Source organism: Natator depressus, chromosome 1 (assembly GCF_965152275.1).
Source record: "Natator depressus isolate rNatDep1 chromosome 1, rNatDep2.hap1, whole genome shotgun sequence".
Classification (NCBI taxonomy): Eukaryota; Metazoa; Chordata; order Testudines; family Cheloniidae; genus Natator; species Natator depressus.
This window is the reverse complement of record NC_134234.1, coordinates 92718104-92734256: the sequence shown is the minus strand read 5'-3', so window position 1 is coordinate 92734256 and position 16153 is coordinate 92718104. Positions and strand designations below refer to the sequence as shown.

Below are 16153 nucleotides of genomic sequence, written 5' to 3'. Positions count from 1 at the left end.
CAGCATTTTCCAATGAAAACACATTTCATCAGAAAATTCCCAACAAGATTTGTGAAAACATATCTCTGGGTGTTGAAAGGAAGCTATAAGATTCTTCTGCATCAGTTGTCATTATAGAGGCTTGGTCTACGCCTGAAAGTTATATCGGCATAAGAAAATCACACCTCTGACTGACATAGCTATATTGACATAGCCCTTGGCGTAGATGCAGCTGTGTTGATGAAAGAGTGCTGCCCCTGACATAACTAATGTTGTTCCAAGAGGTGGTGTTCCTACACTGACAGATAAACCACTTCTGTTAGCAAATGCTGAGTCTGCACTACAGGGCTATTCCGGCGTAGCTATGCCAGAATAAGTTCGGTAGCACAGACAAACCCAGAGGATGCTAAATTTGGTTTTGCTTAATTCATTGAATTAAACTAAAGTGAACTAAGGCCACTTTAATTCTGAATGAGAGCTGTGCCCGGGGTTTAATTTGTTAACTAATCTGCTTTAAATTTAGACTTCAGTTAATTTAGATTAATTTTCTTGAGTATCCTTGCATAGGCAAGAAAGACTGGGCACTGAAGTGAGACTGAAGTGTCAAAATAGGAGATTTTGGAACACACTGATAATTAAAATTGCAATAAAAACACCAGTCATTCTAGAATTCTAAAGGAACTTCAGAAGGAAGAATCTGAGCTACTAACAAAAATAAGAAACCTCTTATTAAAATCAACTATGACACTGAAGGAATTTAAACAATGTTGTGCTTTTAAACAGGAGCTAGAAAAACAGCAAAATAAAGATAATGGATTTCAAGAAGGCAGACTTTAGCAAACTCAGTGATTTGGTAGGTAAGATCCCATGGTAAGCAAGTCTAAGAGGAAAAAGAGTTCAAGAGAGTTAGCAGTTTTTCAAGGAGACATTATTAAGGGCACAATAACAAACTATCCCACTTCACGGGTGTCATAAATATAAAAGGAAGGGTAACCATCTTTCTGTATACAGTGCTATAAAATCCCTCCTGGCCAGAGGCAAAACCCTTTTACCTGTAAAGGGTTAAGAAGCTAAGGTAACCCCCCAGGCACCTGACCCAAAATGGCCAATGAGGGGACAAGATACTTTCAAATCTTGGGGTGGGGGAAAGGCTTTTGTTTATGCTCTTTGCTTATGTGTTTGTTCTCTCTTGGGACTGAGAGAGGCCAGACAGAAATCCATCTTCTCCAACCCATCCTAATCCAAGTCTCCAATATTGCAACCAGTATCGGTAAGACAGGCAAGGCGGATTAGTTTATCTTTTGTTTTATGTGAACTTTCCCTGTGTTAAGGTTTATTCCTGTTTTCTGTAACTTTAAGGTTTTGCCTAGAGGGATTCTCTATGTTTTGAATCTGATTACCCTGTAAGGTATTTACCATTCTGATTTTACAGAGGTGATTCTTTTACCTTTTCTTTAATTAAAATTCTTCTTTTAAGAACCTGATTGCTTTTTTCATTGTTCTTAAGATCCAAGGGTTTGGGTCTGTATTCACCTGTACAAATTGGTGAGGATTCTTATCAAGCCTTCCACAGGAAAGGGGTGTAGGGCTTGGGGGGATATTTTGGGGGAAGATGTCTCCAAGTGGTCTCTTTCCCTGTTCTTTGTTTAACATGCTTGGTGGTGGCAGCATACGGTTCAAGGACAAGGCAAAGTTTGCACCTTGGAAAAGTTTTAACCTAAGCTGGTAAGAATAAGCTTAGAGGGCCTTTCATGCAGGTCCCCACATCTGTACCCTAGAGTTCAGAGTGGGGAAGAAACCTTGACAACAGGAAAGACAGCAAGCATGGCAACAAAAACCACCTTGGCTTTAACAGGAGATCTTCAAAGATCTGAAATTTAAAAAAAAGTCCTACAAAAAGTGGAAATCAGGTCAAATTACAAAGGTGAAAACAAAGAAAAACACAAGCATGTAGGGACAAAATTAGAAAGGCCAAGGCACAAAACAAGATTAAACTAGCTAAAGATATAAAGGGGAATAAATAAATTCTACAAATATATTAGAAACAAGAGGAAATAAGGACAGAGTAGGCCCATTACTCAATGAGTGGGGAAAGACAAACTGGAGAGTAACAAAAACAATTAAAGGTTTAGAAAACATGACCTATGAGGACAAATTGAAAAAATAGCTTTTGTTTATTCTGGAAAAGAGACAACTGAGGGGGGACATGATAACAGTTTTCAAGTACATAAAAGACTGTTATAAGGAGGAGGGAGAAAAATTTATCTCCTTAACCTCTGAGGATAGGACAAGAGGCAATGGGCTTAAATTGCAGCAAGGGAGATTTAGATTGGACATTAGGAAAAACTTCCTAACTGTCAGGGGAGTTAAACACTGGAACAAATTGACTAAATCTCCATCATTGGAGGTTTTTAAGATCAGGTTAGACAAACACCTGTCAGAGATGGTCTGGATCAGTGGTGGGCAACCTGCGGCCCATCAGGGTAATCCGCTGGCGGGCTGCGAGACAGTGTTTACATTGACCATCCACAGGCACGGCTGCCCACAGTTCCCAGTGGCTGCTGTTCACCGTTATCTATTATCTGTTTTGACCAACTACTTTTAAGTTATATAGACCATTTGTAGTGAATCAGAGTACTACTATACTCTATATATAATATTTTCCAGAATAATTTCTACCAACAGTAGAATTGTACAATAACAAGCAAAGGGCTTGCTTATGAAATGAATAATATACTGCAAAGTTTCACGAGCTGAGTTCATGTAGAAAATAAATAAATGGCTTTCATATAAGACTTAAACCATCTTTCTTTTAAAATTCCTGCTGTTTGACAATAATAAAAAGATAATTACTCCCTGTAGTTTGTAGTGGAAATGTAGGAACAAAACATGCCAGGCCAGATACTGGTCTCAGTTATACCGCAGGTTTTAGAGTAGCAGCCATGTTAGTCTGTATTCGCAAAAAGAAAAGGAGGACTTGTGGCACCTTAGAAACTAACCAATTTACTTGAGCATAAGCTTTCGTGAGCTACAGCTCACTTCATCGGTTGCATTCAGTGGAAAATACAGTGGGGAGATTTATATACATAGAGAACATGAAACAATGGGTGTTACCATACACACTGTAACGAGAGTGATCACTTAAGGTGAGCTATTACCAGCAGGAGAGTGGGGAGGGGAACTTTTGTAGTGATAATCAAGGTGGGCCATTTCCAGCAGTTGACAAGAACGTCTGAGGAACAGTGGGGGGTCGGGGAGGGGAATAAACATGGGGAAATAGTTTTACTTTGTGTAATGACCCATCCACTCCCAGTTTTTATTCAAGACTAAGTTAATTGTATCCAGTTTGCAAATTAATTCCAATTCAGCCATCTCTCGTTGGAGTCTGTTTTTGAAGTTTTTTGTAACTCCATTGTAAATCTAACTTATTGTAAATTCAGAGTAACTCCACTGAAGTCAATCAGAATCTGGAGCTCAGAATCTGATGCACAATTTGTATTAAAGGAAAATCTTCAGAATATCTAACATAAGGGTATTAAGGTGCCTACAAACATATATAAGCCTTACAGTTGTTAAACTTCTATGCAATCATTTCTGCTCAAAAGCTGCCTGTCATGACTGGTGAACATTTATACAAGACTGCTGTGAATGCTCCAACTACAAAGACCCCTTGAGAAGGACTGCCATACCCCAAGATATTGCTTACATAATTCATTTAATACTGTTATAGCAGCAGTTGGATATGGTAAATGCTTGTCTTTCAGAAACATTTAATGTTTCAGAAACAAGCTGTGCAAAAGGTCTCATTGTAGTGTAATAGAAAATTCATTACTTGAATAGTTCCCTATATATCAAAATAAAATCCAATTGGATGCTACTTCTTTTATGAGAATTTCACCTCGGCAAGAATACACAAGTCATCTACATAGCATAATCTACTGTGCTGCATGATCATTTGTTTTAGGTGGGTTTGACTTTGAACTATGCAACAGAGTTAAAAAACCATGAGTTTTGCTTGCCTCACTATATACAAAGGAGGTGAGAGATTTTCTGTCTTGCATACTTTGTACCATATACTTATGGCCAAGTAGCTCTGAATGCCACAGCAAGAGCTCCTGGTTTATCAGGACACACATTCTAAATTCTGGGGCACATTTCAGTCTCTGCAGCGGTGTAGAGTATAGGGGGAAAACACTCCACAAATAAAGGATCTAATTAAAAAACAAAGGCGCTAAACAATAGACAGTTTACAAAATGAGTAGGGCTGTCAACTAATCGCAGTTAACTCAAGCGACTAACTCAAAACAAATTAACGCGATTAAAAAAATTAATCACAATTCATCAGTTTTAATTGCACTATAAAACAATAACAGAATACCAATTTAAATTTATTATACATATTTTTGGATTTTTTTCTACAGTTTCAAATATATTGATTTAAATTACAACACAGAACACAAAGTGTACAGTGCTCACTTTATATTTTTATTTTCAATTACAAATATTTGCACTGCAAGAAAGATAAACAAAAGAAATAGTATTTTTCAATTCACCTCAGACAACTACTGTAGTGCAATCTCTTAAGCTTGAAAGTGCAACTTACAAACGTAGATTTGTTTTTGTTACATAACTGCCCTCAAAAACAAAACAATTTAAAACTTTAGAGCCTACAAGTCCACTCAGTCCTTCTTCTTTTGTTTCCATTTACCAGAGATAATTCTGCCTGTTTCTTATTTACAATGTCTCCTGAAAGTGAGAACAGGTGTTGGCATGGCACTGTTGTAACTGGCACTGCAAGATGTTTACATGCTAGATATGCTAAACATTCATATGCCCCTTCATGCTTCAACTTCTAGATTGCACTATTTTTTTATCTTTTACAGAGTAAATATTTGTAATAAAAATAATAATATAAAGTGAACACTTGAAACTTTATATTCTGCATTGAAATTTAAATTAATATATTTGAAAATGTAGAAAAACATCCAAAATATTTATAATAAATTTAAATTGGCATTCTATTCTTGTTTAACAGTGTGATTTAAAACTGTGATTAAACATGATGAATTATTTTAAACTCATGATTAATTTTTTGAATCGATTGACAGACCTAAAAACAAAGCATCAGGCCTTAGTGTGTACCAGAGCAGAAGCAAAAGACTACAAATCCCAGCATTTTGTTGGTCATCTTTCTTCCTCTTTTTCTTCTAGTCCCCACCACTCTGGTGAATTCCTATTATCTTCCCTTCATTATGATTTAAAAGGAACATTCTTCATTTTTGATACAATTACTTGACCATGCTTTGGGTTCTTAGTTTTAGAAGCAAGCAAATTTTTATATATTATAGAAACACACAAGAAAGGTCATACTGGGTTAGATCAATGGTCCATCTAGCCCAGTATCCTGTCTTCCGACAGTGACTAGTGCCAGATACTTCAGAGGGAATGAACAGAACAGGGCAATTTTTGAGTGATCCATCTTCTTTTTTCCAGTCCCAACATCTGCCAGTCAAAGGCCTAGGGACACCCAGACCATGAGGTCAAATCCCTAACCATTTTTACTAATAGCCATTGATGGCCCTATCCTCCATGAGCTTATCTAATTCATTTTTGAATGCAGTTAATTTTTGGCCTTCACATTATCCCCTGGCAAGGAAGTTCCATAGATAGACTGTGCATTGTGTGAAGAAGTACTGCCTTATGTTTTTTTTAAACCTGCTGCCTATTAATTTAATTGGGTGACCCCTGTTTCTTGTTTTATGTGAAGGTGTAAATAACAACAATTCCTTATTCACTTTCTCTACACCATTCATGATTTTATAGATTATAGACCTCTATAATATCCCCCCTTAGACATCTCTTTTCCAAGATGAAAAGTCCTGGTCTTTTTAATGTCTTCTCATATGGAAGCTGTTTCATACCCCTAGTCATTTTTGCTGCCCTTCTCTGTACCTTTTCCAATTTTAAACACATCTTTTTGAGATGGGATGGCCAGAAATGCATGCAATACTCAAGGTGTGGGCATACCATGGATTTATTTAGTGGAATTATGATATTTACTCTATTATCTATCCCTTCCCTAATGGTTCCTAACTTTGTTAGCTTTTTTGACTGCCAGTGCACATTGAGCAGATGTTTTCAGAGAATGATCCACAGTGACTCCAAGATCTCTTTCTTGAGTGGTAACAGCTTATTTAGACCCCATTATTTTGTATTTGTAATTGGGATTATCTTTTCCAATGTGCATTACTTTGCATTTATCAACAATGAATTTCAGCTGCCATTTTGTTGCCCGGTCACCAAGTTTTGTGAGATCCCTTTGTAACTCTTCCCGGTCTGCTTTGGACTTAACTGTCTGCAAACTTTGCCAACTCACTGTTTACCTCTTCTTCCAGATCATTTCTGGATATGTTAAGCAGCACTGGTCCCAACACAGATCCCTGGGGGACCCCACTATTAATCTCTCTCCACTGTGAAAATTGACCATTTATTCCTACCCTTAACTTCTTATCTTTTAACCAGTGACTAATCCATGAGAGGACCTTCCCTTTTGTCCCATGACTGCTTACTTTGTTTAAGAGCCTCTGCTCAGGAACTTTGTCAAAGGCTTTCTGAAAGTCCAAGTCCAGTGGTTTACCCTTGTCCACATGTTTGTTGACCCCCTCAAAAGTATTCTAATAGATTGGTCGGATATGATTTCCCTTCACAAAAGCCATGTTGACTCTTCCCCTACAAATTGTGTTCATCTGTGTGCCTGATAATTTTGTTCTTTACTATTGTTTCAACCAATTTGCCTGGTACTGATGTTAGGCTTACTAGCCTGTACTTGTCAGGATACCTGGTAGCCTTTTAAAAAAAATTGTGTTACACCAGCTATCCTCCAGACAACTGGTTCAGAAGCTGATTTAAGTGATAGGTTACACGCCATGGTTAGTAGTTCCGCAATTTCATATTTGAGTTCCTTCAGCCTTTTTCCAAAACCTCCACTATTGACACCTCAATATGGGACAGTTCCTCAGATTTGTCAGCTAAGAGGAATATGTAAAGTGTGGGAATCTTTCTCACATCCTCGGCAGTGAAAACCAATGCAAAAAATTTATTTAGCTTCTCTGCAATGGCATTAACTTCCCTGAGTGCTCCTTTAGCACCTTGATCGTCCAGTGGCCCCATTGATTGTTTGTCAGGCTTCCTGCTTCTGATGTACTTAAAAAAAAATTTGTCCCAAACTGTAAAAAAATAATAGGATCAGGTTGAGGAAGGCAGCAGGCCAGTCTTAACCCCATCAGCAGCAGCTTTCTGGCTGCTCAATGCACGCACCCATAGACTCTCTGCCTCCCTGTGCTCATCTCTCCAAGCGTTGCTCCAGCTTAGCTCTTCCACAGCTCCAGGCCAGATTCCATCCTGAACCGCAGTGTTCATCTCCACTGACTTCAGTGGATAAGTGTGCATGTGTGTACACACATGCTGTCAGCAGACCAGGTCAGAATGGAAGTCAGGCCTAGTGGTCAGAGTCCAAATGCTAGCACCATGGGTTGAGACAGACTTGGAGTCAGGAATCAGAGCTGAGGTTGGAGCCAAGTTGCCAGGAGTCAGAGAAAGGCAGGAGCAGGGCTGGTTCTGAGTCAGGAGTTAATTGGGAGTTTTATCCAGTGTAAAAACTAAAGGATCTATTCATATTTCATTTTAAAGAGTAATAGTAAATGTGTATTATAATACTTGATTACATTTGGGGGGGGGGGATGTGTAAGTAATACTAAGGGTAAAACAATAAGCAGTATAAAGTAATGACATCAAAATTCAGCCACTGGTAAATCTTTAAGTAGTATAACATTTCTCATTTCACATCCGCATTCATAAATTTGATTGAATCGCTTATACTTCCTTTGAAGAGCAAGAGGAGGACAAAAGACACAGGAGGCAGGGTTGGGATGGAACCTGAGACAGAGAAGGCAAATATTTATATTCTAGGAAAGATGATTTTTGTGAAGATTTGGGAGAAAAACTCCAATTGACTTCAACGAGCTCTGACGCTTCAATCCTGCAAGCACAGTAGTCCCATTGTGACCAGTGAGACTAGTCATGCAAGTAAACTTAAGCATGAGTGTGTTTTCTAGAAAGGGGTGTGTGACAGGATGTATAAACCCAGCACTAGAACTGAAGGGATTAAGGAGCAACTCTGTGCCCAAGTGACACCCTCCAGCTGCACCTGTACACCATGCTCCAGCTGTAGGCAGAGCTTAAGAGGGAACCAGACAAGGCAGAGAAAGAGCCAACCCTGATCACTCCTGAGGAAGGGCAATGCAGAAACCTTCTCCTGGAGAGGAAGAGCCTGCCAAGCCCAGGGGGGCTTTTCTCTCACTACTTTGCAACAGACTGCAAGATTTTGACAAGAGAGTGGGTGGTAGGAAGTTGCCCAGGCAGGCAGCCTTAAGGCACCTTTGGGTACTGGATATTTGGTAACCCTTACAAGGCCCTGGGCCAGAGCCTAGTGGAATGGGAAGGCCTGGGAACCACTACCAGCCCTCTTTGTCCATTAAGGAAGGCTGACAACTCTCACCTTCTAGACTTCCCCCTAATGCTCCTCTGCAACATATTTAAAGATACAAGTACTGTAGAGTACACCCCACATTATCAATTATCTCTCTGACTTCCTACTGTCTAATAATGTGACCTGGGGGCGGGAGATCCCCTCAATGAAAACTTGCAGAGGACATACCATAACTCACAGGTTATGAATAAATCAGGCCTGACACACGCACTGCACCAACACACTGTTATCATAATCTAAATCTAAAAGGTGTCATGTCCATTATAATATGCACACTTATAACACACTTGTCATTACCACTGTTGCATGATGTTCATACAGGTGCTCTACAAAGGATTATAGATGTGTGCTGGAAATTAAAAGGTGTTTTGCAAGCAGGCAGTCCAGCCTGTTTTAGACAAAGGAATGTTGTTTCACCTGTTTTTCTGTGTGCCCAATGTAAACGGAACCAGGTAATACCTCAGAAGACAATGAAAGTATATCTACATGTAAGGTAAATGAAGCCACCAAGCTAAACAAATATGGGGGAAGACCACTTAACACTCACAGCAGGGGATGGTGCCTGCACACTCCCAAGAAGCCTTCCTGACTCTTGAAACAGAGACAATAGACTTTGGGAAATATAAGCAGAAAGAGAAAGCCATTTTGGCATCCATCACCTAGGGACAAAGGTGGGGAGCCCTTTGAGCTCATAAAAAGTGGACCCTTTTGCCCTGAAAATGAAGAGTAGCTGGAACTGATTATAGATGAGAAAGCTGCTTAGACAAAGCCTGTAACTTGCTGAAGTTAAGTTTTAGTCACTAGAAAGTGTGTTTTGTGTTGTTTTACTGATAAACATATGTGTCTTTTGTTCTTACTTATTACTACTTAAATATTTGTCCTTTGTTAATAAACTTATGCTTGTTTTATTACAAAACCTTCTCAGTGCTCTGTTATTAAACTGAAGGGTAATGTCCTCAGCTGAGCTAATAGGCTGGTGAGTCCTCCATCTCTTTGGAGGCAGAGAACTTAATAATGTCTGTGAGCATCCAGTGAGAGGCCTGGACACTGTAGAAAGACGTATCTGGGGAACGCAGGAATTGGAGCTCACTGACTGTTACCTGCAAGTCAAGGTTGGGACTGTCACAGTCCTGAGGACTTTGCTGGCAAGACAGACATGCACATGTGTCAGGATGCTGACACGCAGCTTAGCAGCAGCAAAGCTCACTCTTGCTGAAGAAGAGTGGTAACACCGTTCTGGGTGACCTGAACAAGACATCACATATAGACTTTGGATATAGAGATAAAAAGATAATGTCACTCCGCTTTGTACTAGCTCAGCTTGGTATTAAAAACAGAAGATTCTGACAAACAATAGTTATAATGAATTAGCTAGTGCTACAGCCCCAATGTCCCCCCAATAATTTCTGTTCAAAATTATGCCTGTTTTGGGAACTGAAAGAATAGAGCACAAGTAATTAACTATAGCTTCCCAAAAACCTTCTTGTCATCCAAAATGCTTTTGTTTTGTGAACTGTGAAATATATTGGTTCCAAAGATTTACTTCCAGAAGCTTGGTAGTTTGCTAAGATCAGTTCTGTAACATTGCTAGTGAATGACTGCTCCCAAGCCACTGTTCAATAATTTATTTGTTTGACCTTTAAAACAGTTTATCTTAGTATCTTAACTTTTAGCATTCTCATGAGAAACCACATTCATTAAGGATTATTTTATTCCTTACAGTCAGATAAAGTTTTAAATGAAGTTTGTTGCCATGCTGTTAATACTAAAGGGAATGGCTGAAGTTTGTTGCCATGCTGTTAATACTAAAGGGAACATTTAAACATACCAGCTTTGAACTTTCACATTCTCAAACAAAAATCCTGTTCCCCTGCCTCTGACTTAATTTTGCAAATGTTAAACCTACCTTTTCTCAATAGCCAACACAAGTACCAGCCAGGTGAGCTTCAGAAATGGGGAGCTCAAAATGTTGGAGGACCACTAAGCCTCGTATTTTCTCAAAACAGATGTGGACAGATTTTAGTATTTTAAGCTTGATAGAGGGGAAGATTTTCCTGAAGCAATGGTTCTTAACCAAAGTACAAATATTTAATAAAAAGAAAAGGAGGACTTGTGGCACCTTAGAGACTAACAAATTTATTTGAGCATAAGCTTTTGTGAGTTACAGGTCACTTCATCGAATGCATTCAGTGGAAAATACAGTGGGGAGATTTATATACACAGAGAACATGAAACAATGGGTGTTACCATACACACTGTAACAAGAGAGTGATCACTTAAGGTGAGCTATTACCAGTGGGGGAGCGGGGGGGGGGAACCTTTTGTAGTGATAATCAAGGTGGGCCATTTCCAGCAGTTAACAAGAACATCTGAGGAACAGTGCGTGGGAGGGCGGGGGAGAGAATAATATTTAATGTTACTCCATCAGGAAAGAATTTTGGAGAAAAAAATAACTCTGAAAAATATATAAAAGTGCTCTTATAGATCACAGAATGAAAAAGTACCTTTTTACAACATCTTCACCATTCCAACATGCTAGTCCATCAGCAGCTGCTAACTCATTGATACACAGCTGATCAGCCAGACCTCCATAGAATGTCTTGTACAGCCGTAGACTGTTCATAAATTCTCTACCAAAACAAACAAACACAGGTAAAATAATTAACATAATCACTTAATAAAAATGAGCAATAAAACTGCCACATTGTTACAAGAAATAAAAGAATGCGCCACTTTTTGTCACTCTATTGGCTCTCATTTATTAATCAATTCATCAATATCCTTTTCAGATACATTAGTTGCTTTGAAAGAAAGACTACTCAATCAGTGAAAGTCAAACCAAATCACAGATGACTGCTATGGGAGGCAACACTACATGTGTACCAATAAGCTAATATTTCCAAAAATGTATGTCTAAAGGTAAGCTCCTAACTCCAATACGTAGCCATCTACATAAGTGGCCTGATTTTCAGAAGTGCTGAATATCCAGTACCTCCTTATTGACTTCAAACTATTACACAAAGACTATCTATTGGTTGTGGTTCATGGGGCAGATGAAGTTTTGGGTAAGACAGGTTTAGGGTAGAGATGGTATTTTTTGGCTGTTTAAATTACTGTTTGGATAATTTATTTCAATTTTTGTGGCACGTTATGCTGTTGGAGTATTATTTTATGTATTCATTTTAAATAATTGTCAAGGTGCCTAGAACTGGGGACAGATTCTGTACTGAAATAAAACAATAAATACCTATTAAATTACTGGACTTGATTGGTAACTGGACTATGATATTCATTTTTATAAACTATTTGCTAGTGTAATGAAAATCTCTCAATGGAAGACCTATACCTGCTGTGAAAATATAAATATGTATTTATTATGATTCAACATTTCACAATATGTAGGATTATCTGTGACCTACAGATATGCAGAAAGTCATCAGTGCAATACTCACTGCCCTGCAAACCAACAAGCATCACTCTGTTAACTTCTGCATGGTGGTTGGAGACCGACAAAATTATGCTACAAATGTTGTATGCTTGGACAACATGATGCTTAAAAAGAGTATGAAGAATAAGTTCTATTAAGTGCTATCCATTTGAAATTAAACAAATGAAAGTGTTTATATATAGTCAGTCATTTAAAAAGCAACATTTTTATCTAGTGATACAGGGTGGATGAGATAATATCTTATCGTGTGGTACGGTTTGGATGAAAGCTGGAGGCATGTAGGTAGGAATAGCGGTCAGTAGGTTTCCGGTATAGGGTGGTGTTTATGTGACCATCGCTTATTAGCACCATAGTGTCCAGGAAGTGGATCTCTTGTGTGGACTGGTCCAGGCTGAGGTTGATGGTGGGATGGAAATTGTTGAAATCACCACACCACACGATCCATTGTCTACAGCCAAACTCTACGATACAACAGCATTTGCTCTACGATACAGACAGAGACAAACACCTAGAAGATCTCTATCAAGCATTCTTACAACTACAATACCCACCTGCTGAAGTGAAGAAACAGATTGATAGAGCCAGAAGAGTACCCAGAAGTCACCTACTACAGGACAGGCCCAACAAAGAAAATAACAGAATGCCACTAGCCATCACATTCAGCCCCCAACTAAAACCTCTCCAACGCATCATCAAGGATCTACAACCTATCCTCAAGGACTACCCATCACTCTCACAGATCTTGGGAGACAGGCCAGTCCTCGCTTACAGACAGCCCCCCAACCTGAAGCAAATACTCACCTGCAACCACGCACCACACAACAGAACCACTAACCCAGGAACCTATCCTTGCAACAAAACCCATTGCCAACTGTGTCCACATATCTATTCAGGGGACAACATCATAGGGCCTAATCACATCAGCCACACTATCAGAGGCTCATTCACCTGCACATCCACCAATGTGATCTATGCCATCATGTGCCAGCAATGCCCCTCTGCCATGTACATTGGGCAAACTGGACAGTCTCTACGTAAAAGAATAAATGGACACAAATCAGACGGCAAGAATTATAACGTTCAAAAACCAGTTGGAGAACACTTCAATCTCTTTGGTCACTCGATTACAGACCTAAAAAGTTGCAATTCTTCAACAAAAAAACTTCAAAAACAGACTCCAATGAGAGACTGCTGAATTGGAATTAATTTGCAAACTGGATACAATTAACTTAGGCTTGAATAGAAACTGGGAGTGGATGGGTCATTACACAAAATAAAACTATTTCCCTATGTTTATTCCCCCCCTCCACGCTCCACTGTTCCTCAGACATTCTTGTCAACTGCTGGAAATGGCCCACCTTGATTATCACTACAAAAGGTTTCCCCCCGCTCCCCCACTGGTAATAGCTCACCTTAAGTGATCACTCTCTTGTTACAGCGTGTATGGTAACACCCATTGTTCCACGTTCTCTGTGTATATAAATCTCCCCACTGTATTTTCCACTGAATGCATCCAATGAAGTGAGCTGTAGCTCATGAAAGCTTATGCTCAAATAAATTTGTTAGTCTCTAAGGAGCCATAAGTACTCCTTTTCTTTTTGCGAATACAGACTAGCACAGTTGCTACTCTGAAACTGTTTATTAAGACCATGATTTTTAGTGTCTAGCAAAGTTATTAATTTTAGGTCTTGCCTACACAACACAGTTTTGTCAACAAAACAATGGAGGTGTACACACTGAAATGTTCCTCCCACCAATTTAACTCCCCTGCTATGCTGAGATCATAAAACCACCTTGACCAGCGGCATAGAGCTTTTTGCGACGAAGTTAGAGCAACATAGTGTCAGTGTAGACACGGCACTTACTTATGTTGCCCTAGGCGGCCTCTAGGTGTATCACAAGGACCATCATAACCACTCTAGTCAGCAGTTTCAACTCCACTGCCCTGCAGCCAGCTACAGAGGCATGCATTCCTCCTTTAAAGCCCCAGGAATTTTTGAAATTCTACTTCCTGTTTGCTCCGTGTGGAGAAGCCACATAGAATCTTCCCAGCTGACCATGGCAGCTTCCCACAGCAAATGAGCTCCCACCTGGAGTACTCTGAAGCTGCTGGATCCATTGGGTCTGTGGGGAGAAGAGTCTGTGCAATCACAGCTCTGATCCAGCTGTAGGACCATTAAACCTACAAGCAGATTGCTTTTGGCATGGAGGAGAAGGGGCACAAAAGAGACATGCAGCAGTGCTGTGCTAAGATCAAGGAGCTGAGGCAGGTATACCAGAAAATAAGGGAGGCCAACTCTCACTCTGGTGTGGCACTGAAAACATGCCACTTTTACAAGGAGTGGCACCTCCACGGCCAAAAGCCCCATGGATACTTCACTGGCTGCTGTCTCCAGTAGCCCCAGAGACAACCCCATGAATGAAGTGGTGGATGAGGAGGTTGAGTTGGAGAAGGATGGGGGATAGGCGAGAGGGACATCCGGTGGCATGAGAAGCCAGGACCTCTTTTTGACTCTACTTCAAGCAGTCCAGCTCTGGCGTGCCTGAAGCAGGGAAGGGGAGCTCCAGTAAGTGCTCATGGCAGACTTCCCAACTCCAAATTGATTTGCAACTGACTGGTAGCAATCTGGAGTTGCCAACTTCCACATAGCTATTGCCACACACTTTTCCATTGTGAAGGGTTAGTCAGGCATACTCAGTCCAAAAACATGTGAAGGTCACCATAGATTTAGCAGAAATGATTGGTCTATAAGTATGGACCAACAGGAGGTGGTCTGAAGGTGATTGGAGGATAGATATACTAATACTAGGATTGAAAAATAAGCCAATCAGAACAGGCCAAAAACTATACATAAGGCAGAGAGCAGGCAGGCAAAAGTTAGTCAAGATAGGAGCAGGAGAAGACCCAGAAGAGATCAGAAGAAACCTAAAAGAGCAAAGAAATCAGAACCTGCAGCAGAGGCATCCACAGAGTGACGGCAATAGCCACGGGATGCTGGGACAGAGCAGAAAGGGATCCTTAAGACATAGCAGATGGAAGAAGACTATAGAGAATAAGCTAGTCATAGAATAGAAATATGGTTAATGAATGTGTATGCTTGGGATAATAAAGATGAGTGTCTGTGGTGAGTATGTTCATGTTACTTACTATGTATAAAGCTTAGAGTTTATTAAGATTGCTGTCTGTGTCCTACATATGACTGATCAACATGTGCAGAACATAATCACTTGAGCCTTTTCAACTGTATGACATTACAGTCTTCGGTACTTTAACTTGTATACCTGTGCTAAGGGATTTATGTTTATGTTTTAATTCAGGTTTAGATTAACTGTACTAGGGAAGATTAATTACACTAAATAAAGAAAACACTTCGTTTTGGAAAATAACTGCCTTGGTGTCAATCTTTTGAGCAAAGGGCTGTATCCATTTTCTCCCAAGGGAGAACAGATCTAGTCTGTTCTAAAAGGTTTCCTGAAAGGCATAGAGAAATCTCTGGTAAATCTTGGCAATTTCACTAGGGCGCCCCCCCCCCCCCTTTCACCTTGCAGAAAGAGACAATATAGGTTAACATTTGGGGAATCCAGAAGTAAGCAACAGAAGGGCTACTCTGGAACCCCTGAGCCCAACAGCGACAGTCCACCATGTGCAGCTGCTTTGTGAATGCCAACATCAATCTAAAATGTTCTTTCCATGACACACAGCAGGGCAGGGACCATGGATTCCTGAACAGATTCACAGCTCATCAAATATTGCAGGATCAGCCGCGTTGTGTTCATAAGGCTCATCACAAGACTGGAGAGCAGCACAGGATCCATGTTTTCAGGCAGAGATGACAGGCACAAAGTTTACAGGGGCAGCTGAAAAACTGCACAAAACATAGTTGGAATCCCAAAGAATAATGGGACAGAAAAAACTGCATCATGGGATGGTGAGCCCGCCCCCACGATGTACTGCGATACATTCACAGAACTGCTAGCAGCAGAAGATGGCAATCTGTACACTGGGATAGCTACCTATGATGCACTGCTCTCTTTGTTGGTGTGAGAGCACCGTCTGTGGAAGCGCTTTGCTGACACAAGGAGCGTTGTGTGAACATGCACAAGCGATTTAATTACAGCAGTTTATGATAAGTCAACTTAAGTTACGTTGACTAATTCTGAAGTGTAGACCTGGCATA

The 16153-nt window shown here is 40.0% G+C and overlaps 1 protein-coding gene across 2 annotated transcripts in view; it reads right to left on the bottom strand.

The window, feature by feature from the left end:
* Positions 1-16153, bottom strand: part of GPC5 (glypican 5) — a 1060457-nt gene that overhangs the window by 842174 nt on the left and 202130 nt on the right. For both annotated transcript variants that reach the window (XM_074962530.1, XM_074962537.1), the window contains exon 5: positions 11032-11157. In XM_074962530.1, coding sequence (XP_074818631.1) covers positions 11032-11157 — 126 coding nt within the window. The remainder of the gene's footprint in view (positions 1-11031; positions 11158-16153) is intronic.